The 25818-nt window shown below is 42.3% G+C and overlaps 1 protein-coding gene across 2 annotated transcripts in view; it reads left to right on the forward strand.

Annotated features, from left to right (window-relative positions):
* The window catches only part of CEP290 (centrosomal protein 290), a 1500249-nt gene that overhangs the window by 1204678 nt on the left and 269753 nt on the right, over nucleotides 1–25818 (forward strand). For both annotated transcript variants that reach the window (XM_078678872.1, XM_078678869.1), the window contains exon 45: nucleotides 17911–17997. In XM_078678872.1, the coding sequence (XP_078534998.1) occupies nucleotides 17911–17997 (87 nt within the window). The remainder of the gene's footprint in view (nucleotides 1–17910; nucleotides 17998–25818) is intronic.

The raw sequence follows: 25818 nt of genomic DNA on the forward strand, positions 1-25818 counted from the left end.
GCCCTTGCTATAGATGGTGTTTCCTGGCCGTTGAGTCCTCCTTGATGGGACCTTGGCATTGTTGGCTGCTGGATGGCCCTTGTTGCCTGTGTGTGCGTTTTTTGCTGGAATAGTTACACGAACTTGGCCCTGAGATTAGGCCTTCTGTGTTTTTTCTTTGGGCTGATGTCAAGCCTTCTGCTGGGTTGTTTTGTTCCCCGTGACGTTTTTGCTTTCTCCTCTGCTGCGGAAGTTCTTCCAAAGAGGGTTCCCATGTTTTGGCTTATCGTACCCTATGTGGGGTAGTGGTAGCTGTTATATAGCTATGCTCTGCTGGGGAGTGTTGGTTGCCTTCGGGTGCCTGTTCTCCATGGCGTTTCAGTATGTTGCTATTGCTTCTTGCGGTTGTGCGCTCGGCCCTTGTAGTAGTGGGTCCGGCCATTTCCTCTCCTTCCTGCTCTTGTGCTGAGAGCTGGGATGCTTCAGTGTCCTTCTTGCTTCTGGCGTCCTATGGTTATAGCTACCCTTCTGGCTGGCCTGTTGCCTTCCCTCTGGGTGGGCTCGCCTCTTTCCTTGGTTTCCTTGGACCTCTGGGCTTTTTTCTTCTTGTTCCTCTGCCTGTCCTGGCGTTGGGTGGAAGCTCTGTTGTCCTGGGGTGGAGAGTAGTGCTTCGGCCTCTCCGGCCTTTCCCTAGGTTCCTCTGTTGTGAGTGTGTGGGCCTCCACTCTTCCTTCTTCCCCCTACATCCCTTCTGGGGCTGCTGGCATTGACTTGTGGGGGTCTTCTTGCCTGGTAGGGAAGAGGTTACCTCCCTGGTCTATGGGGCTGGTCCCCTGTGGGCCTTCTTTCCTGTCCAGACTGGTGGGGTCCTTTCGTAGACCCTCTTTCCCCGTGGGTATTACAAGGGTATCTATTCTATGTGAAGGAATCTGCGGCTAGTAGTCTCTATCAGATGTACGAGTTACTTACCTTCGGTAACGATGTATCTGGTGAAGACGATTCTAGCCACAGGTTCCTTCACAGCCCGCCCTTGCTCCCCGTTCTGCGAGGACCCCAGGGCTGGTCCTTGGTACTTGCTTCCCGGTGGGGGGCCATGTCCTCTGTGAGTGCCTTTTTTTGCTCTTGCCTATTAACAAAAACACTTGCCAATGTTGATAACTATTGCAGACAATGAATTTGAATCAGAATGTCCAGTTTATTAACATCCGAAAGCTTCTAAATTGCTTTTTATTTAGTTTTTTCTTGTTTTCATGTAACAACCAACACGATTACCACATAATTTTCACATCAAAAGGTACCATTATAGGTGATTAAAGGGACAAACACAAATATAATGAATAAATATTCACGCAATCAACCATTCATACCATCAAACGTCCGCATTTATTCCCATCCTACAACCATACTATACAAAAGATTATATATATACTCCAACGGTATAGCTGAACCTGTGGAGTGAGATAGGTCTGCCAATTCAATTTATCACAATATTAGGAAATGTATTATATCAGTACATGCAATTTGAGCATCTGATATATTTTAACAATTTTGTTCCTAAACCAATTATTAATCCAGGAGTTCTTTTTGGTATAGATCTTTTATGGCAGCACCAGAAGTCTACGCGTTTCGAGTCCCCAGGTTTGTAGGGACTCTCGTCGGGACCATAGATTTCTGAAATGATAAAGGAAAATTGGTACTTTCCTATTTAAAACAACACTACTTGCAACAATACTAAGTGACTACCAATATTCTCAAGCTTCAGCTTACCACTTTAATTAAACACCACAAGGTGTAAACGTGCGTTTATCTATCCCCACAGAAGAACTGCAAGAAAAGAAGAAAAAAGAAAAAATCCAATTTAATCACATCCATAACAATTATTTAAGTTTGTTACTACTCAAGTCGACCAACACCTATCACCTGTCTTACCTATGTGGCCTCTTGATCAGTAAAACCATGCGATGCAATTTCCTCGCCTGGTGACCGTCTGTTCATGAAAAAGATAAAAGAGGAGTGTAGAAGTCCTTAATTATCGGTCCTCGTGAAAGTTCCACAATTATGTAACCGAATCCTGCCCATATATCTTACCTCCTGTCGCTCGTTGGCGCGGAGTGTTGGTCATGTGAACATCTTGTTCTCACAATGGTTAATTTGCCATACGATTCTTCTGTAACAAACGCCAAAATGATGACTTTTAGAGTAGGTAACAAAATTCTATGCAGTAGCGTTCAACTAACAATAACTCCTGATATCCTTGTTGGTGATCTTGTGATGTATTCCTATAGGTACTGTATCGATTCCCCTATTCCTGACCCTGGTTTGGTTAATAATTAACTAGCAGCCATCCAACGGTGCAAAAAAACGTTATCTGATTAAGCCACACCACGGCACAGAAGCGCGTTATCTGATTAGGTCATAACGCATGCCATCTAATTAGGCAAGCGATATTCCTCCAGCCCCTGATAAGGCATACGGAGTTCTCAAAACAAATCAAACCTACAGCGACCTGGGAAATTCCCATAGCCATTGTTTTGATTTCACCGAGAACTTCAGCAAAAGAATGTGCGAACGAACCCGTTCATATGACATCCTTATTGACGTATATATGTCCATCCTTACGTCAATCTCGGCACCTTTCAGGTATAAATATTACCGACATTGCCTTAAGCAAACACATGCGGTGGTGACGAGATTGGAGCAGCGAGACGTGCTGAGGAGCCCAGCAGAGAGCGAAGCCCACAGGCGCTGCCCCTCCTTCCTGACGCGCTGAGAACGAGACGCTGCCTTTCTCCTGCCGAGAAATCCAGCTCCGGCGCTTCCAAGCAGCCCTCGCAGGCAGCTGGAATATCAAGACCTGGGATACGAGATACCAGCCCTCCATCATTCTAGATCTCAGGTACAGAACTGAATAACCCCTTGCAGAGAATTCTCGAGTCAGTCCCTTGGCAAAACAAACTTAACTTAAACTGCTACTTATCTACTCCCGCCCACGTATTAGGCTTAGGTCAGGTACATTGGGGTAGGCGTAGTTAGAAGCACCAGTTGAGTACGATTAGTCAAATGTATATATGTATGTATCTATTTTATCCATTTTAAAGTATCATATGGCTCAGAAACCATATCAATGCTTTTACAGTATTATTTTATAATTCTGTCTCTACTGTATGCACTTTACTTAACTAAAAAGTATTGCAATAATAGCGATTCATTTCTCTTGTATGAGAAAAGAGACTGATCAATAAATAACATCTTTTTATTGAACACGCCCGTCTCTTCCTTTTCTCTACAATCTGGTGAAACTAAGAATGCACTGAACTGACTGAGTAAAATAAGTTGTCTTTTGTTTTCACACGACTCTAGAGATACACTCTTGATTAGGGGAGAGCAAAGTTGTCATGTTCTATGGTTGTCAGAAACTAAATCCCTTCTTGTCTATCCAGGGAGGTTAAAATCCTCCTTGTCTATTCGAGAAAGTTTCTAGTGAACTCTGAGCTAGCTGGCAAACACAAAACTTTAAGTCTAATATCGTCGGTAGAAGACCTAGTTAACCTCTGCCCTAGGTCTATACTATTGAAGATATTATTCCAATGCGCAGAGCCTATTGGGATAATAGGAACTACACTACATGGCGCCTAACGTTTGGATAGGCGATAAAACTAACGCAAGACATTAGAGTAACTCAGTCGTGCTTTTTCACACAGAGCCCCTTTTTTCCCATAATACTCCAAAGACGTCTGGAGTGGGTGAAAGGTCATATCCGCCAAACCTCGCAGGAGGAGACTCCTATGTATGGTTCTTGGTTTATTCAACGTTGAAGGATACACTGTTCCAAAATATTGTGCACTTAATCTTTATATTCCGTGGAAACCTGATCTGCAAACAAACAGAATAACCTTCCTGTCAGTAAAATGACAGAAAGTGAAGAAGAAAGGGAGACAGTTAGAATAGCAGCTGAACTCCTAGCAGCTGATAATACTCTGCAGGAACATGACCCGGATATAATACTCATCCCGGTCAACATAAGAAAATCTATAACCTTAAAACTTATAGAAAATGGACTGACACCAAGAGGTGGTACAGTCATATTCGTAATTGAGGCACACGAATATCGGCTGACAGAGGTATTCTATTCATGGATAAACTTTCCAGCAGCAAACGCTGTAACAAAGGACTTCCACTATTACAAAATAGAGGAACCTCCTAATGAGTACACTCCTTTCGAGGAGGTGGAAATACCACTCAAATTCCAAGAGCACCTGCTCTTGTTTAATGGCGCCCTAAAACATAATAATCACATCATCAGGCTCGGTCCACTAGGTAGACCAGGAGCAACGTGGCCGGTCCTAGCCGGATACACACCACATCCAGACATTGAAGAAATGCCTGCACCAGATCTTTTAGCACAGCTAAAACAATTAATAAAAATACATAGACAATTAGTCCAATATGTAATGCGGACTTCAACAGTACAACCAGCAATTAAAATTCCACAGCTGACCACTCATCAGGGGAACACAAATAAAATTACACCTCAGAACATACAGTCCTGTCTAGGTAAAGTACCCGCAAAACGGGAATAAATTCCTTTCTGGCTAGCACAAAAAATCACTCAAATAGAGGCGGTGTTTCCAGATACCACCCCTGTTGAGAAACATAGGATTCTGACTATCTGTCTTCCAATGGGAATCGCACCACATGTGGAGGACTGTGACACTTGGGGAACAGTCTTTGCTTCCATTTACACAAAAACACATGGTGTACCATCCATGTCAGTAATACCAGATGTGCTAAAACAGATTCAAGATGAATACGGTCCAGAACCCGCTTTAACTCTCGGTATGAAATTACTGAAAGATTTCAAGCAGGTATCTGCAATATTATTAGCCAACATAAAGGGAGAAGCAGCAAATGTGGCGATTCGCCAGAGGTTAAAAGAGACAAATATAGCAGACCAACCATCTGAAATTGCCAGAATCATAGAAAAATCCTATGAAGAACTAGGAAGAGATAGTTTGGGTGGAATACCAGTGAAACCCCAACTAGTTGAAAGTCCTGAAAAGGTATTTATTAAAAATAATTTAAACACTCAAAAAAAGAGCTGGGATGGAAATAAACAATCCAATCCTAAAGAAAAAAGATTCCAGTCCAGAGGAAGGTCTCCTCGGCGGAGAGAAAGATCTCCTGACCAAGGACGCAAGTCTCCCCAAAGGGAGCCCTCTATGAAAAAATACAACCTTAGAAATAGGGATAATATAAAAAAACCTGATAGATATCAAGATATTGATACACGTCCCTCTCAATCTTTTCAGACTTCCTCGCAAAAATCGGAAAGAAGAGGACGATCAGAACACAGGGAAGAGCACGTCAAGTCCAAAGACAAAGAACCTGCTCATCTGAATAAAAAATTACAATTTCCAAAAAAGAAGGTAGCCAGTATTAAAGTAATCAACAATGCCGAGAATACTGAGGACACAGCTGAAAAACGGAGAATGGGCTCAGACAATGCTAGACAGCGCAGCAGAAGTGAGCATAGCTCGCAAAGTCCTTATGAATCATCTGGAGACAGTGGACACGAATGAATACATTCAGGTGGAAACTGCAGATTCCAGAGTTAGCAAACCTCATAAAATATATGAAATAACATTGCGTATAGAGGGGGATAAGACTAGAAAAATAAGGGGACTATTTTGGGATAATCTCTCCAAGGGCTATGACATCCTTCTAGCTGAACGAGACTGGCCTCCAGAGTTTGTCAGGGAGTGCCCACATGGCGAAGAAATAATTATGCCTGCCTTCTCAAACCATATTCCAATTCATAAAAAATATACACTTGCAAGAAAGTGGGCAGTAGCTCAAGCCCCTGCCTTATATAAAAATCATGTGGGATGGGATGAGGACTCTCCTCCTCACAAAATCCAGTTAAAATCACAACCTACTGCACAGAGGCAGTACCCGATTAAGCAAGAAGCTAAAAAACAGGTAAAAGAGATCCTAGATCAACTTGAATACCAGGGGGTGATTGAAACTTGCACCTCACAAATGAACAACCCTTTGTTTCCTGTCTCCAAGCCAGACAATTCATATCGTCTTGTTTTGGACTACAGACACCTTAACTCATGTTGCAAAACATTTGCAGTGCAAAACTCGCATAGTGCTGCACTAATGAATAACATAGTGCGCAAAAAATACAAAACCACATTAGACATTTCTAATGGATTCTTTTGTCAAAATATAGCACCAGAGAGCAGATATTTGACGGCGTTCTCAATAAATGGCACGCAAAATAATTTCTGTCGTTTGCCCCAGGGGTTCAAGAACAGCCCAGGATTATTCTCAGCGAGAGTAACAGAATTACTACAAACATATGATGACGAGGCATTATCTTATGTCGACGACATCTATCTAACAGATGATGACTTGGATACTCACTTGAAAAGAGTGAACACCATAATTCTTGGGTTCGCAGCAGAGGGTTACAAATTCAACTTTAAAAAGTCAAGAATTGCCCATCTAACAGTCCTGTTTTTAGGATATGAACTATCAAGTGAAGGCAAAAGTCTGGCTGACAATTTCCTAGAGAAATGTGCTGTAATCCAAGCACCTAGAACACTGAAAAACTTACAATCAATTCTAGGCTTCCTAAATTTCGGAAGAACTTACATTATAAATTATGCAGAGAGAATTAAACCTCTCTATGATCTAATAAAACCAGATTTTAAAAGAATCAATTGGACTCAAAAACACACAGAAATTTTGAGATCTTTACAAACAGATATGTTAGTTAAAACAAAATTACAAACACGTGACAACACACGCAACCTTGTGATTCGAGTCATCCCAGGAAGATGCGGATTCACATACCTGACCTCTAATGAGGGAGAGAAGGTACCAATAGCATACAAATCACACTTGTACACAGAAGCTGAAAAAAGGTTCAGCATTAAGGAAAACATTGTTCATGCGGTTCAAACAGCTGTAGCAAAGGAAAAATACCAAGCAGACGGTAGACAGGTTACAGTCAGAACAGCAGAATCAGCTTTTGAGGCATTAACAACACCATGTAATTTACCGACAACGGCACTAAATCCAGAATGGATACAATGGGTAAATTCTGTTGCTACAGACAAAGTAAAATACTATTTTGACCCAGAAATGAAAGAATTAAAATATCTAGAATATGAGAGAGAATACCCTCTGCCAATCGACATTCTGCCTTTAAGACAGTACGCCTGTGTAATATATACAGACGGACATGCTCAACCCTCAGTTTGGGGAGAGCTGGCTTACAACGCCACATGCGAAATTGTAAAAGAAGTGTGGGGCGGAGGTAAATTAAGACCTCTACTCACAAAAACACACTCAGTGGAAAATAATTCAGAACAACAAACTGAAATAATAGCGTTAAAGATGGCGCTAGAAAATGCCGATCGCGAATTCCCGACACTTATAGTGTGCGATTCGTATTACTGCGTCAAATCATACAATAACGATTTGCAGACATGGATTCAAAACGGTTACAAAGATGAAACAGGTGCAACAATAAAGCAAAAATTGCATTGGGAACAAGTAGCTCTTTTACAGAAAGAACTACCAAAACTCACGTGATACACTCACTGAGTCATCAGCGTGATGGCGTTCACGTTGCAGGGAATTCATTGGCTGAGACAGCCACAGCGGTAGCAACTAAATCGGCTTCCGTAGCTACAAAAAAGCATGCAGTAAAACACATTGACGGTGAAACAGTGCTGGCAGTAAAAACGTCATCAAAAGGCGACTGCTCAGCGCTACCGATCAATTATCCACTCAATTATACATACATAATCGATGCAAACTCAGTTCCTTTTGCTCGAATCCCTGGAGTGGGGGATAGAGTAATTCCAAACACGGACAGGAGAGGCTTGTTAATAGCAGACGCACATATGGGTGAGGGTCTCAGACACCTTAAGCTAAAAAATTCTCTGGAAGAATTACAATCAGTGTACTGGTGGCCAGGCATGAGCCTGCATCATCACATTTTTGTAAAAAACTGCCCAGACTGCAATAGAGATCGCAGTGGCGAGAGAAACGGGTTAATACCATGGCGTTTCACTCCAGAATGTATCAAATCAACAAAAAACTAAAACCCAGTATGAATAATGCGTCGTATTAACATGTAGAGACTATTCTCACTTATAATGTAGACCCCAACTTTCGGCTGACGTCTGAACTGTTATAAAAGATTTGCGAGTCTATAATGGCATATACGCTAGAAGCATGTTGTGTTCTGACCAAAATCTTTCCTTTAGCTCTAGAACAGCTTATGGGGGTGCCTGGCCAGAATTAACATTGCATTGCGGGACTCTTCTCACTTCCTTCCTGCGGGAAACGGGATGGTGTAAAGAAAAAACCATGGCATAAAGCAATCTATAACAGCAAAGGTATTAGGTTCGGGAGCTGGTGGGTCAAACATTTAATGAGTGTCCAACGTAGTCTAAATAACCTGCCAAGGAATTCTCTGAAAGGGTTCAGTCCGTACGAACTATTGTTCGGGACTAGAATGATGATCCAAGATCTTGATAGTCAGACTTCAGTGGTTAAAGACAAAAGCTTTGATATCAAAGATCGTTTGGCTATTTTGCAGGACTTAAATGAAACAAGAAAAGACCTGAGCAACATAGAGTTGAAACAACAGCCAACAACCACTGAAGAGAAACCACCTGTCCCAGCAAGGCCTATCTGGATTCCAAAAGTCGGGGATCTAGTCAGAGAGAAGATCGCGGTAAAGAAGGAATTTGGGCCTTCTTACAGGAAAGCAGTTCCTGTCTTGTCTATCAACGGGACAAGGTCAGTAGTACTACCGCCCCTTGCTGGTAAAAAGGAGAACCGAGTCATATCCATCGACCTGGTAAAACCACAATCATGTGGCCGATAACAAACAGTAGGCCAAGTGGACTCCCAAGAAGTAGCAGAACACCAATGTTTGCTACGAATACAGAGGTTCAAACTGAAAGACTGATCACATTTGGAAAATCTACAGTGAAACAACAAGGACTATGCAACAAAGCAATGGAACTTGAACCTCTTAAAACCCAAATCAAAGCTTTTCATCAAGAAACAACAACCTATGATGATGTAACTACAGACTTTGCTAATGAAACAAAGCAAAATCCAAAAGCAATTGGAACAATTGACAGAACAGCATCCGGCTACTTCATCAACTTCGATGATTCATCTGAAGATCTGAGTGAACCTAAGAAACAGCCATCAACAAAAACTTTTAAAGCTAAGGAACTTTTTCAACAGCTGAAAGAAACCTATCTGATTTCTCCATGGATTGAATTTTGGGTGACATTAGGCGCATTTATCCTCATTCTTTGGCTCATCATGGTACTATGTTTGGGACATTTCATTGAAGGAAAATATGCTAAAATGGACACAGCAAGCCAGAAAATCAACTTGGTCCTTAAACCACACACATCTTCACACATCGAGAAAAGAGAACTTTCTTCAGTGAACTTCACAGCCAATCCGATACCAGGTGTGTAGCATGGGACAAAACTGATTATGAAATCTATGGTCCGGTTGAAATCCTGAAGTATCCACACCAATTCAAGATCTCATTGAGTGACTTTGTAAAACCAAGCACATTTGCTGATGATTGGGACTTTGAAAGTATTAATGATATGATGTCTGATCTTGTGATGTCTGCTAAATTCACAGAACATGATTATTTTCAGGGTTCGTCTAATTATGATCAGATGTTCTGCTACAACCTAGAAATGTTTTAAATTATAACCAATGGGAACATTGTGCTACTCCTCCAAAAGATAGCTCGAAAACATTTTATGATAAATATTCATACTTTTCAGGGTTTAACACAAGTAATGCAGAAACATTTTATTTCAAATTGTCAAATAAGACAGGTATGAAGACCATGCTTACAAACACAAAATTGATATATTCCGATTCATTTTTTTCAGCAAATGAATACATTTGGGTTTGATTTCTGGAACAATAATATTAAAGCAAAAGTTGTTTGGGGTACGAAAGATTGGCAAGTACAAGGTATAGAATCATTGTTTAGAGCCTGCATGATCCCAGAACAAATTATATTTTTGAACGACACTATTCAGCAAACTACCTGTCTTGGCTTAGCCAAAATTAAAGACTTAAACAAACCGTCTATTCCAAAGCCAACAACGAATAGTAATAACTCTATAGATGTTGAGATAGACGTAAACCATATTTTACACCAAAACAGAACACATCCTGAATGGAAAAAATGGTTGATCTGGCCCACAGATACAAATAACTGTCAAGACAGATTCCTGAACAAAATACAGGGGTTCACATTGACTAGGCCAGACCCTAGATATTCCCAAAGACAACATCCAGGGATAGTAACCACCTACAGCGTGGGCAAGCTCTGCCTTCAATGGCTACAAACGTCCACACTGGCTGAAATTAAGCAACACCTAACTTTACTTACAGAAGGTGCTGACTTGCGTGATTTCATTATGGGACCACGCAAACAGCGTCAAAAACGTTTCATAGCGGCCTCTATATATGCAGCTTATAACGAAGTTTGGAAAGTAACTCAAATTGAGACAGCAGAAAAAATACGGGAAATTGACCGTATTAATTTGGAAAAATCACTTTCTGTGGTGGACAATGGGTTAATGACTCTGTCCTCCAGAATATATTCTCTGGACAGCATTGTGTCTTCAGCAATCGATATAATATCGCAAGACTTACTGATGTTACAACACGGTCAGTCCCAATTGCGTTCTATTGTACAGCTTGGCTGGACGTTACAAAATCTGCGTTCTGGCTATGTGCCTTGGCGTTTAATCAACACAACGTCATTATTTAATATCTTTAACCTTACTGATAAACAAATCAGTTTGGCGCAGAAGGGTGATGACTATACAATTCTGAGCATTGAAAAACTTGAGAGATTACCATTGACAATGTCAGAACGACCTGTCATTGAATGGATAATACATGGAATAATAAATATTCCGATAACTACTTTCCAGTTTCAATTCTGCCAAAAATATATACAGGCAGGCCAGTATGAAAGGTTGGGTAAAGGGTACATTAAGTCAATATGGAACTTGCCCTATACACACGAATGTGTCAGTAATAAAGGCCAGAAAGTGTTTCTCAGTGGCAATAATTGTGCAAGATCACTAAGCGGTACACTTCTGTGTCAGGGTATTAGCTTGCATGGAGCCTGTGAAGGGACTTCAAATAACCTTTCATGTTACCAGCTAGGCACACCTGCAACACAAATAGAACCATTCTTTAGGAGACTATCGAACGGGAGTTACATTCTAATAGTAGATCGCAGATGTTGTAGTTTGCTGCCCGGAAAACCTTATCTCATAACCGTGACTAGGAAGGTCATGTGCTGTGAACGAGTATTGTTCCCTAACGATTCTCCAGACAGGGAGGCAAGGTTATGGCCCGATTTGAAAATTGCTTCTATTCGAATTGATACTTTAAGCAGAATGAAGACTGTGCTCCTACAGACGCCGACCAGGCTAACGTCATCAAAAGAAACGTATGATCTCCAAGTTGCAAGGACAACGGCAGAGATTCATTCATTGTTATCAACTAATTCCCCCATACATTTCGCAGAAATACTGAACGAAATCTTAAATATTTCTGATACCACTGGTGTCTCCAGTGTATTTAAAGCAGTGTTTTCGGGTGCTTTAACCCCATTCAAAGCCATCCTGGGTATTTTTCCAGACTTTGTCCATTCCATTTTTGGCGGACTTCCTCTCCTTTTGGGACTAGTAGCGGGTATTCTATTTTTGATCCTGTTATTTCGCTATAGCAAACCATGTCACAGACAAAACACCTGCGACAAGGGAAGAAATGATCCTAGCCATTGGCTACCGGGACCGGATAACTAAAATCCTAGGACTATCCCGGCTTAGAGACCTGAACATGACTTGGTTTCTTTCATTTAGACCGATGTGGCAACGTTGTGTTATGCCTGTATTAAGGTGCTTGCTATGCGGCGAAGAATGCGTGTTGGACACCTGTCTGGCACTACAATCGGATGTGCCAATGGACGCAGATACCTTGTTGGGTCCGGTAACGGCTCATGCATTGTGCTGTCCCCAGCGGCTACCAATCCTGATGACGGCATTCGTGGAGACTTCACCACTACGATTGAGGGGTAGTGAAGTACAAGATGAAAGCAGCATCGATCAGGTACGACCTTCAGTCAGCTATGCTGATCAAACATCAATGGAGGCAATCATGCTCAGGCTCATGAATGCATGGTAACAACTTTTTCCGAGTTAGTGGAACTTACGCAAGAAGCTGTTGACAGTTTTTTCAACAGTCTAAATGATATGATGTTTTCACCAGAGCAGCAGGAATAACTTTGAGCAGACTAGCACTCGGAGTTCCCTACATCCTGAATTTGGCCTTCAACTTTTAAAAAGCGATATGAAAATTTTTTCTCATCAGTCTTTTCAGACTGCAAGAACCTTTTTCCCCAATTCCAAAATATTTACGATTTTTTTGGGACACTTATCTTCTGCTTAAAGTAGACATTATTCTTAGAGAACTGAATTTCTATTTTAGGTAGTCACGAGACATTAGCTATCCTCTAGCACTCTCATACAAAACTTCATGATTGTGATGAAATGGTCTCGCACTTTTTTTTTCTGTATTAAGAGCCATTTCATGTGTGGTTTTCGCATTTAATCATGCTGACTTTAAAAATATGCGTTATATGTTTAGCATTATTAGACTGCTTGTGCATATAGTACATGTGCTAGTACATGTGATTGTTTTTCGTATATTTCATAATTCCAATTTTCAGAATACATACGAATGTATTTTGGGGTGGTACGGTATACACAAACGCTACTGGTTTCACTATGCCTAGATTTGTAAATATGGACATAGTCTACGTGGAGTGGGTGTGATGTATTCCTATAGGTACTGTATCGATTCCCCTATTCCTGACCCTGGTTTGGTTAATAATTAACTAGCAGCCATCCAACGGTGCAAAAAACCGTTATCTGATTAAGCCACACCACGGCACAGAAGCGCGTTATCTGATTAGGTCATAACGCATGCCATCTAATTAGGCAAGCGATATTCCTCCAGCCCCTGATAAGGCATACGGAGTTCTCAAAACAAATCAAACCTACAGCGACCTGGGAAATTCCCATAGCCATTGTTTTGATTTCACCGAGAACTTCAGCAAAAGAATGTGCGAACGAACCCGTTCATATGACATCCTTATTGACGTATATATGTCCATCCTTACGTCAATCTCGGCACCTTTCAGGTATAAATATTACCGACATTGCCTTAAGCAAACACATGCGGTGGTGACGAGATTGGAGCAGCGAGACGTGCTGAGGAGCCCAGCAGAGAGCGAAGCCCACAGGCGCTGCCCCTCCTTCCTGACGCGCTGAGAACGAGACGCTGCCTTTCTCCTGCCGAGAAATCCAGCTCCGGCGCTTCCAAGCAGCCCTCGCAGGCAGCTGGAATATCAAGACCTGGGATACGAGATACCAGCCCTCCATCATTCTAGATCTCAGGTACAGAACTGAATAACCCCTTGCAGAGAATTCTCGAGTCAGTCCCTTGGCAAAACAAACTTAACTTAAACTGCTACTTATCTACTCCCGCCCACGTATTAGGCTTAGGTCAGGTACATTGGGGTAGGCGTAGTTAGAAGCACCAGTTGAGTACGATTAGTCAAATGTATATATGTATGTATCTATTTTATCCATTTTAAAGTATCATATGGCTCAGAAACCATATCAATGCTTTTACAGTATTATTTTATAATTCTGTCTCTACTGTATGCACTTTACTTAACTATAAGTATTGCAATAATAGCGATTCATTTCTCTTGTATGAGAAAAGAGACTGATCAATAAATAACATCTTTTTATTGAACACGCCCGTCTCTTCCTTTTCTCTACAATCCGGTGAAACTAAGAATGCACTGAACTGACTGAGTAAAATAAGTTGTCTTTTGTTTTCACACGACTCTAGAGATACACTCTTGATTAGGGGAGAGCAAAGTTGTCATGTTCTATGGTTGTCAGAAACTAAATCCCTTCTTGTCTATCCAGGGAGGTTAAAATCCTCCTTGTCTATTCGAGAACGTTTCTAGTGAACTCTGAGCTAGCTGGCAAACACAAAACTTTAAGTCTAATATCGTCGGTAGAAGACCTAGTTAACCTCTACCCTAGGTCTATACTATTGAAGATATTATTCCAATGCGCAGAGCCTATTGGGATAATAGGAACTAAACTACAATCTAAACACCGGAGTCCATATAGCTGCGTTCTAACAACCTCGAATTTGCGCTTACCAATTTTATAAGATGTTCTCTCCTCTGAAGAGCCTTCCGGTCGTCTCGGTTGCAGAACATCCAACGCGCGCCTTTCTGTGACGTGTTCTGCTGGTGACTCGGGACGCTGGGAAATGTAGTATTGTCCAAGTTTCGCGCATGCGCGATAAACGCTCCGATGTGCAATGCCGTTCCTTTTAGTATTAAATTCCTATTTCTACAATTCAAACGGATTTAATAATTTGACTGGTATGTAGAATTGTTATGTAATCATTTTGTCGTTGACAAACATGTTGATGTCCTATCATACTCATGTTGTTCATCTGGGCGTGTTGATGTTTTCAATCCCAGTGGATACGATAGACGACACTCATGCTGGTGCACTAATGGGTTATTAATAATTGTAGATGTCTTATCAGCGGTATTCACTATATCGGCCAGGTTGGAATTTCTGGCATGACGCCCGTGGTTGGTTCTTGCAATAACGGTAAACAGGTGATGTATTTCTTGTCACGGCGATTTGCCCTGTTTGTTAAGGAACATATCTGTTCGCAACATGCTATGCTTCATATATCACAGCTTCTATATTTCTGATAGCCCATTTAGACCTGACACAGCTGTATCAAATTTGACAATTAGTAATGCTTCCCGTTTGACAAGTCTGAGGTCCCTGTCACCACCTCTAGGGTCCTTTTCCACTTTAGAAATCACTGTCCATTTCAGATCATTGATATTATGATTTTTCTTTTTCCAATGATTTACTAGAGGGGCAGTTGTCACATTTTTGTTTTATTCGAGACTTGTGTTGGGCAATTCTCTGACGGACCTCTTGATTAGTTTTACCAACATACTGTAGCCCACATGGGCAAATTACCCCGTAGACGACATATTTGGTTTGCCAATTACTGAACGAGTTGTGTCTCCATGATGTTCCATGGTGTTGGAACAACGCGCCTTCCATTGTAAGTTCGCAGCACACACATGTACCACAACTAATCAAGAGGTCCGTCAGAGAATTGCCCAACACAAGTCTCGAATAAAAACAAATGTGACAACTGCCCCTCTAGTAAATCATTGGAAAAAGAAAAATCATTGGATGTTCTGCAACAGAGACGACCGGAAGGCTCTTCAGAGGAGAGAACATCTTATAAAATCGGTAAGCGCAAATTCGAGGTTGTTAGAACGCAGCTATATGGACTCCGGTGTTTAGATCACCAACAAGGATATCAGGAGTTATTGTTAGTTGAACGCTACTGCATAGAATTTTTTTACCTACTCTAAAAGTCATCATTTTGGCATTTGTTACAGAAGAATCGTATGGCAAATTAACCATTGTGAGAACAAGATGTTCATAAAAGATCTATACCAAAAAGAACTCCTGGATTAATAATTGGTTTAGGAACAAAATTGTTAAAATATATCAGATGTTCAAATTGCATGTACTGATATAATACATTTCCTAATATTGTGATAAATTGAATTGGCAGACCTATCTCACTCCACAGGTTCAGCTATACCGTGGAGTATATATATAATCTTTTGTACAGTATGGTTGTAGGATGGGAATAAATGCGGACGTTTGATGGTATGAATGGTTGATTGCGTGAATATTTATTCATTATATTTGTGTTTGTCCTTTTAATCACCTATAATGGTACCTTTTGATGTTAAAATTATGTGGTAATCGTGTTGGTTGTTACATAAAAACAAGAAAAAACTAAATAAAAAGCAATTTAGAAGCTTTCGGATGTTAATAAATTGGACATTCAGATTCAAATTCATTGTCTGCAATAGTTATCAGCATTGGCAAGTGTTTTTGTTAATAGGTTATATTGTGCTCAGCCTTGCTGATTAGAGCCGCCCCCTCTTTTTGTTACTAGTTTTTTTGCTCTTGCGGCGGCTCCGTCTGGTTGCTGTTCTTCCCTCCTCTTTGGTTCTGGGAAGGTGGGGTTCTGGTGTTCCTATGCCCCGCTGCTACGGCTGCTCCAGATCAGGGAGGTTGCCTCCCATCTCTCCCTTCCTCTTGCTGCTAGGGGCCTAGCCCCTCTACCTCCTCTGAGTTGGGGCTCTCTGGTTGTGCATTACCCTTACCCTTGTTTCTTGGGGGGTGGATGCCCTCTAGGCTGGGGTGGCTGGAGGTTTGGTTGTTCCTGCCTGTTGGGACTGTCTCACCGTCCTTGTTTTGGGGTGTGGTTGTAGGCCTGCTACATGAGACATGACTTTTACGCAAGTTCCCTGTCTCCGGGGATAGGTGGGGGGTTGCTGTCTGTTTATTGGTTAGGTGGCTGCTCAGGGCTCTGCTCTGTTCTTCTTCTCTTTCTCTGCTCTTGGACACTGCGGTGTTGCACTGTTTCTATGGGGTTTCTTTTTTTTTATGCTCTTTCGCACACTGTTCCCATGCACCACAGTTTTTTATTTGGTGGCTCCGCGTTGTGGCGCGGCAAAATTCTCTGAAGAAAACTGATGTAGACGCGCTGGGGTGGGGCTTATGTGACCTCGCTCACCTCATGTACGCGGACGACGCCTGGGCAGAGTCGCGTGATGTCACCACGCCCCCGGCTCGCAGGGATGCTGTAGCAAAAAGTTTCCGGATCCATTCTCACGCCTGAGGATAATTCTACGTGAAGGAATCTGCGGCTAGAATTGTCTCTACCAGATACATCGTTACCGAAGGTAAGTAACTCGCACATTGATTCAACAGGTGAGGAATCTGCACTTCAATCAGAAGAACAAATTATTTACTTTCAGTAACACTTTTTCTGATGGAAGCTCTTTCTAACTGCAGATTCTCCTCTTTCCACGTTTATTCCCGTTCAGTGGAGAGGACTTTTGGTAGGCTATAAGTTCCTATTTAGAGATCCAACACTGTTGACATTCCAATTTGTTAGTCACTCAGCATCTGAGGGTGTGGAAGTAATAAGTTACTAGGTGTATGTTGGAGCTTTTTGATTGAGGTTATATGTGTCTGCCTGCCGTCACTTCTGGAGGTGGACTAGAGTTGCCAAAAAGTCAAATGGACCACCTGGCAAATTCAAATATTTATGCATAGCCCACAAAGCCATGAACTGCAAGGGACAGCCCTTCTTAGAATGCTCATCACCCCATATGTACGCGAAAGGTCTCTTAGATCATCCTCAGACCTGCTTATCTAGATTGAAAGGATAAAGCGATTCAGATGGGGAGGTAGATCATTTTCACACCTAGTGCCAAAATTGTGGAACCATCTGCCCAAAGAAATGAGACTGCTAAGGGATGAACTAAGTTTCAGAAAAACATGGCTGTTCCCCTGATAACTCTCTGATCCACATTCCACTGTCTGCTCCTCTGAGCTGGGAAGCCCTCGGGCAGCTACGCGCTTTATAAAACCATAAACATATGGAAGCTATTGCACAAAACGTTTCTGATCCAGTCTGGCATGTTGAAGAAATCAAAAAGTAGGAATCTGCAGTTAAATGGTAATCCACATGAAAGAGTATTACTGAAGGTAAGTGACTTGTTCGCCTTGAATGCTTACAAATCAGCATTTTGAAAAAGGCCTTTTTGAAACAGTAGCTGTAATGTAAATGAAACATGATTTATATAATATTCATACACATCATTTTTCTCATTAGAACCAGATTGCTGACTTGAAAGAAATGTGTGAATTTCTGAAGAAAGATAAACTAGAAGTTGAACGTAAACTTGGAAATGTCAGAGGGGTAAATCTATTAAGTTTTTTGCTTGTCTTGTATTTAAATTCCCAAGTATGAAAAGAAATGTGTTTCTTCTGTTTGCTACTGTGTTGGAAGTATGGATGTAAATTTATTTTTGGGAAAGTGTTTAATCTGCATTTTGCAACTTTTTACCCATTTGAATACCATAATGAGACTCCACAATTATTGTATATTGTTTCTAAAATAACATTATGTAAGTATATTACTTGATTTTGCGTGGTATTAGAAAGAGTTGTCCATAAGTAGTAAACCAAAATTAATTCATGCCCCAAGTATGCTTCTTCCTAATGTTATGTATGGTTTCACTCAAGAAGAGACATACAAAATTGGATTTTACCTGTGTGTCAACCCTCTGGTAGATCTCTTTGTCATTTGCAGTAATGTCCATTACCGGCACCTCTGTGCCCTCTAGTCACTGTTGCAGGAAGCCTTGAAGGACGCTTTGCGATTAAGGTGGAACTTCTTGCTACACTCTGCATTTCCCACTCACCCTTGATCCCTTGAGTCCTGAGGAAGCTCTGCCATGGCCGGGCTTGAGTCATTTTATTTCCCATAGATTGTCTGAGAAGAGTGTGATCAGTATAGACCTTCTGAATAATACTTCTAATCGCAGATTCCTCACCACAGAATGCTCCCGAGGCGCAAGACTGGATCTGAAACTTTTCTCCAGTAATTTTTCTGGTGCCAACATCTGGCTATGCGTTTGCTCTATTATTCCCCGGAACTGACTGAGTGTAGCTTCATATAACCGCTACCCCTGTGATTTGATGTCAGTAACTTTCATTCCATTCCTTCGGATGTAGATCCAGAGTCGGGTGCCTTTCTGTCCCCACCCATAGCTGACTGTGGCGACAGATTTGTCCCTGCTAAACTGAGTGGTAATTTGGGGGAGATGGAGATCAGAAGACTCGGGTCTCTGATGGTAACCTGTCTCCATATCATCCAGTTGGAGTTGAGTGCCCTTTGTCTGGTTTTGAAGGCCTATCTGCCATCCATCAAGGGATGCTGGTGCAGGTTCTCACAGACACCACACCACCATGTGGCACTGCAACAAGCAGAGCAGAGTGTGGCACTGCAACAAGCAGAGCAGAGTAGGATCTGTTTTGTGCCAGGAGATGCACACAAGCTTTGCTGGAGAAAGGTTTCCGTATCTTGTATTGGGCCTCAGGAGTATTCTAAGGTGAGAAATCTATGGATAAAGTATCCACCAGAATGAGCATGCCCCCTGCTCCATCTTTCCTCTCAGGGTGGATCTTATTTCCCAATCATATGGTCAGGATCTGCAACCCGACATCCAGAATCTCCACCCTTGTGGCTTTAGAATAAACAAGGGGACTTGAGCACGTTTCACTTTCCTGTGGAGTTGGTTGATGTCAAACCTTCAGCATGTCCTATTTCCACCTAGATGGTCTACTCTAGGATATGGAGTAGGTTTGCTCTTTTGTGTACTGACTGCAACATGGACTCTTTGACTGCTCTTGTTGAAGGTTCTCCAGTTTGCCCATTTACTGGCCCAGTAGGACTGTGTGGTGGGCACCGTCAAGGTGTATATTGCAACCTTGTCAATATTCCTTTGCCTCTCCGACCAGCCATCACCATGGAAGTCTCTTATATTCAGATTCCTAAAGAAACTCACAAATTGGTCACCACACACTCCTTTTGTCATGCCACAATGGGTTTTCAATCTCGTACTGATATTTTGATGGGTGCTGCATTTGAGTCCCTTCCTAGATGTCAGTTAAGATTTTTCTCTTTAAAAACTTTTTTCTGGTTGCTGTCACTTCAGCGAGGTGCAGTTTGAATTGTAAGTGCTGAAGGTTCACATGCTATACACAGACTTTTTCCCAGACAAGTTGATCCTACAAACTAAAGTGGTTTTCATTCACAAGGTGATAGCCTGCTCCTTATGGAAAGTGGTTATCACCCTTCTCACTTTCTATCCTTCACCTCATCTTACCAAGGAAGAGGAAAGACAACACTGGCTGGACCACAGACCGACAGTTTTTACATCGAATGTACGAAAGAGATCAGGAAGCAGGATGGGCAAGGAAGTCCAAAAGAGTGCCTTTTCACATTGGATAACCATGAAGATGTGCTACACCCTTGCAAAGAAAGACTCACCAGATGGAACCCAGACCCTTTCCATCAGTGCAAAGTCTTCCATCTTGGCTTTGGCCAAGGTGTCTCTGTATCTGCAATATGTCAGGCGGTGACTTGGGCTGCCCTTCACAACTTGGCCAAGCATTGCTGTCTAGATCTGGAGATGAGAATAGATGGTCGTTTCTCAAGATTCCTCACCAAACCCGCCCTCCTTCCCATTCTAAAGGATGGTAATATGGTCTGTTAAGAAAGTTTCAAGTAGATATGAACTGTGCTCCTCTAACTGGAACTGAAACTGATGTGCAAGAGAGGATGTTTTATGGCTCCAGTGTTGTCATCAGAGTGTCACTTCCAGTGCATAGATGGAGTCAGGTGCCCCATACCATCTTAGGCGAGTTATGAAAGTTTCCAGATCCAGTCTGGCACCTGAGGATATTCAGCCGGTAGGTAATCTGCAAGTTGACGGAGCATCAACCAGAAAGATTGATAACAAATGTAAATATGTTTTTTTTGTACTACCTTCTTTCCTTGCCCTAGCATCTCCATCAATTTCCCTTAGAGTCACCAGCCAGAGCAACCAGAAATGTTGTTCTTCCTGACCTCCTTCTTGCCCTATTTTATCCACATCTGTTGTAGATACCTGTAATAAAGGTTTTAGCTTATCAAGATGTTCATCCAACCTACTGTCCAGCTGATCCGCCATCACACCAATTGCCTGTAAACATATCCTTGTATCTTCTGCTCCATAGACATATTTTCACCACACTCTCGTCAAACCTCAGTAACCTTTTAAAACACACTCTCCTGAACATTAAAAATGTCATTTTCTAAATATAATATTCTCTATTAAGCCTCTATCTTAAACCCAACTGCTTAATCAGCACCTCTCTGTGACTACCAACCTAACAACCGTCAATTTTGGCATTCCTCCAGAAGCAGATTTTTTTCCTTCCTAGAACATGTCTCCCTTTCTTCCTTCTTATAAACACTGACTCATGCCCAGACATACATCATGGCCGCAGCATTTATTACGCGTGCAGTGGCTTACTTTGGACAGAAACTTTCCTCCTAGTGCTGATCTAACTGCTCGTGAAAGTGAGCTGGATGCCTTGCCCATTGTGCCTTGCATGAAAGCCAAGCTGTCAGCGCTTGATTATCATCTCTACTATGGGCCACCTACAGCCATTGCCTCACACTGTATCTAGGGATCACACACTCACTCAATAATTAACTGTTGTTGCTGTCAAATGTACAGTGACCATTAAAGTGCAAGCACTAAGAAAAAGCACTGCTTTTAAACATACCCTCAAATCTCAAGCAATACCTTACACAAACATTCTCAAAAAACAAACAGGGATTTTCTAATTTAGCGCAAATTAAGTAGGAAAGAATACCAGCTGTTAAACATGCTCATATCTCCCAAATAATATTCCTGGCACTCTTAAAAATAGCACCTTCAGAAACATCTATAAAACCCCATTTGCAATTAAATTCCCATACCCGGCTTAAAATCTATGTGTGGATGAGCAGCAACAAAAGAAGCAAGAGGGTAGCTGAAATGTTGGTTGAGAATGTCCTGAGAATGTTCTAAACTGGTTACTGCTGTCCATGGGAGCAACAAAGGAGACCTCCAGAATTTTGGCCTCTGTACCTTACCATAAAATTCCTTCTTGTTGGTCAATGCATTCATGTTTTTGATAGAAACTTCTAACCAGACATTCCTCACCTTATGAGTGTTCCTCGGGCATCAGACTGGATCCAGAACATTTTCAGCTGTAGCTCTGCCCGCCGGTAGGTGGCGCTGTGGGGCTTTGCACTGACGCCGTTCCACTCAGAAATGACGTGCAAAGCCTATATAGAAGCAACTCTCGCACAATTACATCAGCTCCTTTCTTTTTGCACCACTAGACATTGATCCTGAGCTACCTCTGGTCTCTTTGAGTTCTTTTTTACATCAAAATTTACAGTGCGCAAGGGAAACATCACCCCACAAGACAACAGGATTTAAACACTGTAACAATTGTTATAAGCAGATGTCTGTGACAGATCATCATCAGGTTTGCATGTGGTGTCTGTGGTCAACTCTAAAGCCTGCAGTGACTACGTGATGATGAACCCTAAGGCCATAGGCGACCGCAAGGGGAAACTCTACATCGCAAGTCACCCGAAGACTCCTCAACAAGATCAGTCCAAAGATCAGTCCCACTCCTGAAATTGCAGGAGTCGGTCCCCAGGTTGCTCACCATCGCACTCTATATCTTGGGTAAAGTCGAGGAAGATTCATAAAAAATCCAAGCAGGACTCATTACGCCGCTCTCATACTCCTGAGAAGGGACAAAGGAATCGCCATACCGCTCGATCTTGCTTCCAGTTGACTTCAGACCCAATCCTGCAACTTGTCCAGGCACAACCTGAGTTTCCAGGGCTGTCTGTGAGTTAATTTAAACCTTTACAAAATCGCTCGACGATAAAATTCCTAAAAATAAAACCACAGTTACATCATGATTAGTATCCAACAGTAAAAGCTATTGTACAATTTATGTCTGACATTGAGACAGATCCAAGAGTTCCCCAAGCTCATGCTACAACTCTTCGGATCCCTTCCAACTCTCTCTGGTGTGCCTGCAGGCCACAATGAGCTGAGAGACCTTCCATCTGGGATACCAGTGGCGGCTGGTGAAATTTGAGAGTGGTGTGGCTGGGCAGTGTGTGGGGGTGTGAATCATCAGGGTTCACTTGATGCGTCATTTTTGGGAGGACGGTCACCATTTCCCATGCAAATCTTTAAGAAACAATGGGATAAAATGATGCATTTTCCAGCAAACTTTAAAATAAAATTAATAAAAAGCAATAGCTTTAATAGGCTTTTGTACAATTTTATTTATTGATTTTATTTTATTTTATTTTAAAGGTTTTATATAGCGCTGGCTAGACCCGGAGGTATCAGAGCACTTTACATGAGCGTCAGATCATAGTTACAGGTTACATCGTTACAAAGGTTACACAGTTATTAGAGCATGGCAACATAGTTACTTTTAAGGTCGAGATAAAACAAGCACAAATACGTATGGGGAAAAGCAGGCAAGGGGAAAAATTCAGGGGAGGGGAGGTAGGAGCTGGGGAAGTAGACAGGTAATAAAGGCTTGAAAGAGAAGGGGAGGGTGAAGGACAAGCATGGAAAGAGGAGGCAAAGTGCGACGGGGACTCAAACCGGTAGAAGAGTCAAAGCAACGTCCAAAGTCCAGTAAGCTGTGATCCCAGGGGAAGTGGTATCGCTTCTCTATCTCTGTTGCGGGAGGCTCCCTTTATACAGTGGACTCTCTCAGAGGGGTCTCTGAGACTCCAAGGCCTACATACTGGATCCTTCCCCAAATAGGGGAGAGGGAGTGCTTTGGCAAGGGGTGCCGTACCATACCTCAGCTGTGAGGGGCTCCCTTGGCGCAGTGGACTCTCTCAGCGGGTTTGCTGAGACTCCAGAGTATAAATATTGGATCTTTCCCCAACAAGGGGAGAAGGAGTGCTTAGTCAAAGGGCACAAAGGACACGGGGCTAGGCAAGGTGGGAGATTCAAGGGAGAGGGGATAGGAGCTAGGGAAGTAGAGAAAGAGTACTAAATGGGAACATATTTAATTACTGAGTTATTATATAGCACTGGCTAGACCCAAAGGAAACAGAGCGCTTTACATGAGGAACAATAATGTTGCAATTTACATCAGTTAAAAGTTACATAAGTATCAAGAAAAGTATTTAAAGAACATAGGGGACAAGGTGAATGGCGCAAGGAAGGGTAAGGGATTAGGGTAAAGGGGTAGGAGGAAAATAGGACATAGAGACGAGGGGAAAATCTGCCCAAGGTCCGGCTGGGTAGGTGATGGCAGGGGGGGGGGGGGGGGGAGTCCACAACCCATCTCCTTGTAGCTCCACCGGGCATCAGACAAATCGCTTAGTCTCTACAGTCTGGGGTAAGTTCCGCAGGTTCCAAGTCTTGATGTGTAAGCAGGTTAGGGGATAGGTTCAAGGTCTGGTCAATGTTCAATTGTTGTCCCAGGGAAGTAAAACAACGTGGAGGGGACCACTATGGAAGCCATCTTGGGGTCAGGCATGGGACTGTACTGTACACTGGTGGCCATCTTAGGGTCAGGCATCTGGCAGTTAACGTCAATATCCAGGACAGTGGCTGCCAGAGAATAACAAATCCAGCGTGCACACACCATCACACGCACAGACATGCACAAGCACATACAAATGGGTCCTTTGAACTTAGTGAGACCACCTTTAACCCTGCCAGACTTCAGTTTGACCCAGTCACCAACAGAGATCTTAGTTGAAAGAATATCCAAAACACGCTCATCTCCAGAAGATACCCAATTTTTGAGCCAAGATGGAACAAGACGTGAGCCAGGAAGATGACCTCTCATAATAAAAAATGGAGACTTCAAGGTAACACAATGAGGAGTCGTGCAATAAGCCCACAACATGTCTTGAACAAGACATTTGGGAGCCAACCCATTGGCTAAGGCAAGTTGTAAGATGCCTTTGACAAGTCTATTCGCCCTTTCCACAATCCCATTACCCATAGGATTGTAAAGAGAAGTACACAAATGCCTCACCCCACACTTCTCAAAGAAAGCAACGCATCTCCCCAGAAGTGAGTTGAGTCCCATTGTCATTAAGTAAAACTTGTGGAATACCCTCACGCAAAAACAAAGTCTCTAACACACCAATCGTAGAATTTGTAGTAACATCCTTCAAAAATTCAAGATGCAACCATCTCAAGTGCACATCCACAACCACAGCAGCAAGCCGCATGTCTAGGGAAAACTCAGAAAGAGGACCAATGAAATCAAGACAAATAGTGGGCTCACAAGGATCCTCAATGTGACCCATTAAACTCTGAGAACCAATTTTCAGTCTCTTCTCGCTCTCCTTACAGAGAGTGCAATCACCCACCCTGTACCTAATCTGATCATCCATGGCAGGCCACCAGAATTCTTGCTTAATTCGCCTGATAGTCATGCCTTGGACCAAATGACCCTCATAGATGGAAGGTAGGTAAGGTAACAGACTGACCTAAATGGAAAGGAGTAGCCACTTTAGGCAGGAAAACAGCCCTGGTCCTGAAAACCATCTTTTCTGCATGAATGGTTAAAAATGGAGGTTTTTAATTAAGAGCCTGAAGCTCACTTGCCCTCCTGGCTGAGGTAATAGCGATCAAAAAAGACTGTCTTGAAAGAAAAAAGCCTCAAAGGGCAACTATGAAGAGGTTTAAAAGGAGAACCCATCAGAAATGTAAGAACATGATTTAAATCCCACTGAGGCATAATGAAGGGAGTCGGAGGAAACTTATTGGTTAGGCCCTTAATGAACCTCATAACAACTGGAGATTTAAACAAAAACGGCTGGTCCGGCAAACAAAGGAAAGCAGATAAAAATCCTTTAGCTTTAGCAACAGCACAACTCTGCTGGGCCAAAGAAAGAGAAGAACTTCGCACATCAGACAAACAGGCCTTCAAAGGATCAATGGACCTCTCTCCCCACCATTTCACAAATTTAGACCACCTGGAGGAATAAATAGATTTGGTGGAGTGACTCCTGGATGATAAAATAACATCCACCACATCAGGTGGGAGAGAGAAAGAACTCAGGTTGCCCCGTTCAATCTCCAGGCATGAAGGTGCAGGCTCTGGAGGAGGGGGTGTAGAACCT

Source organism: Lissotriton helveticus, chromosome 1_1 (assembly GCF_964261635.1).
Source record: "Lissotriton helveticus chromosome 1_1, aLisHel1.1, whole genome shotgun sequence".
NCBI classification, from domain to species: domain Eukaryota; kingdom Metazoa; phylum Chordata; class Amphibia; order Caudata; family Salamandridae; genus Lissotriton; species Lissotriton helveticus.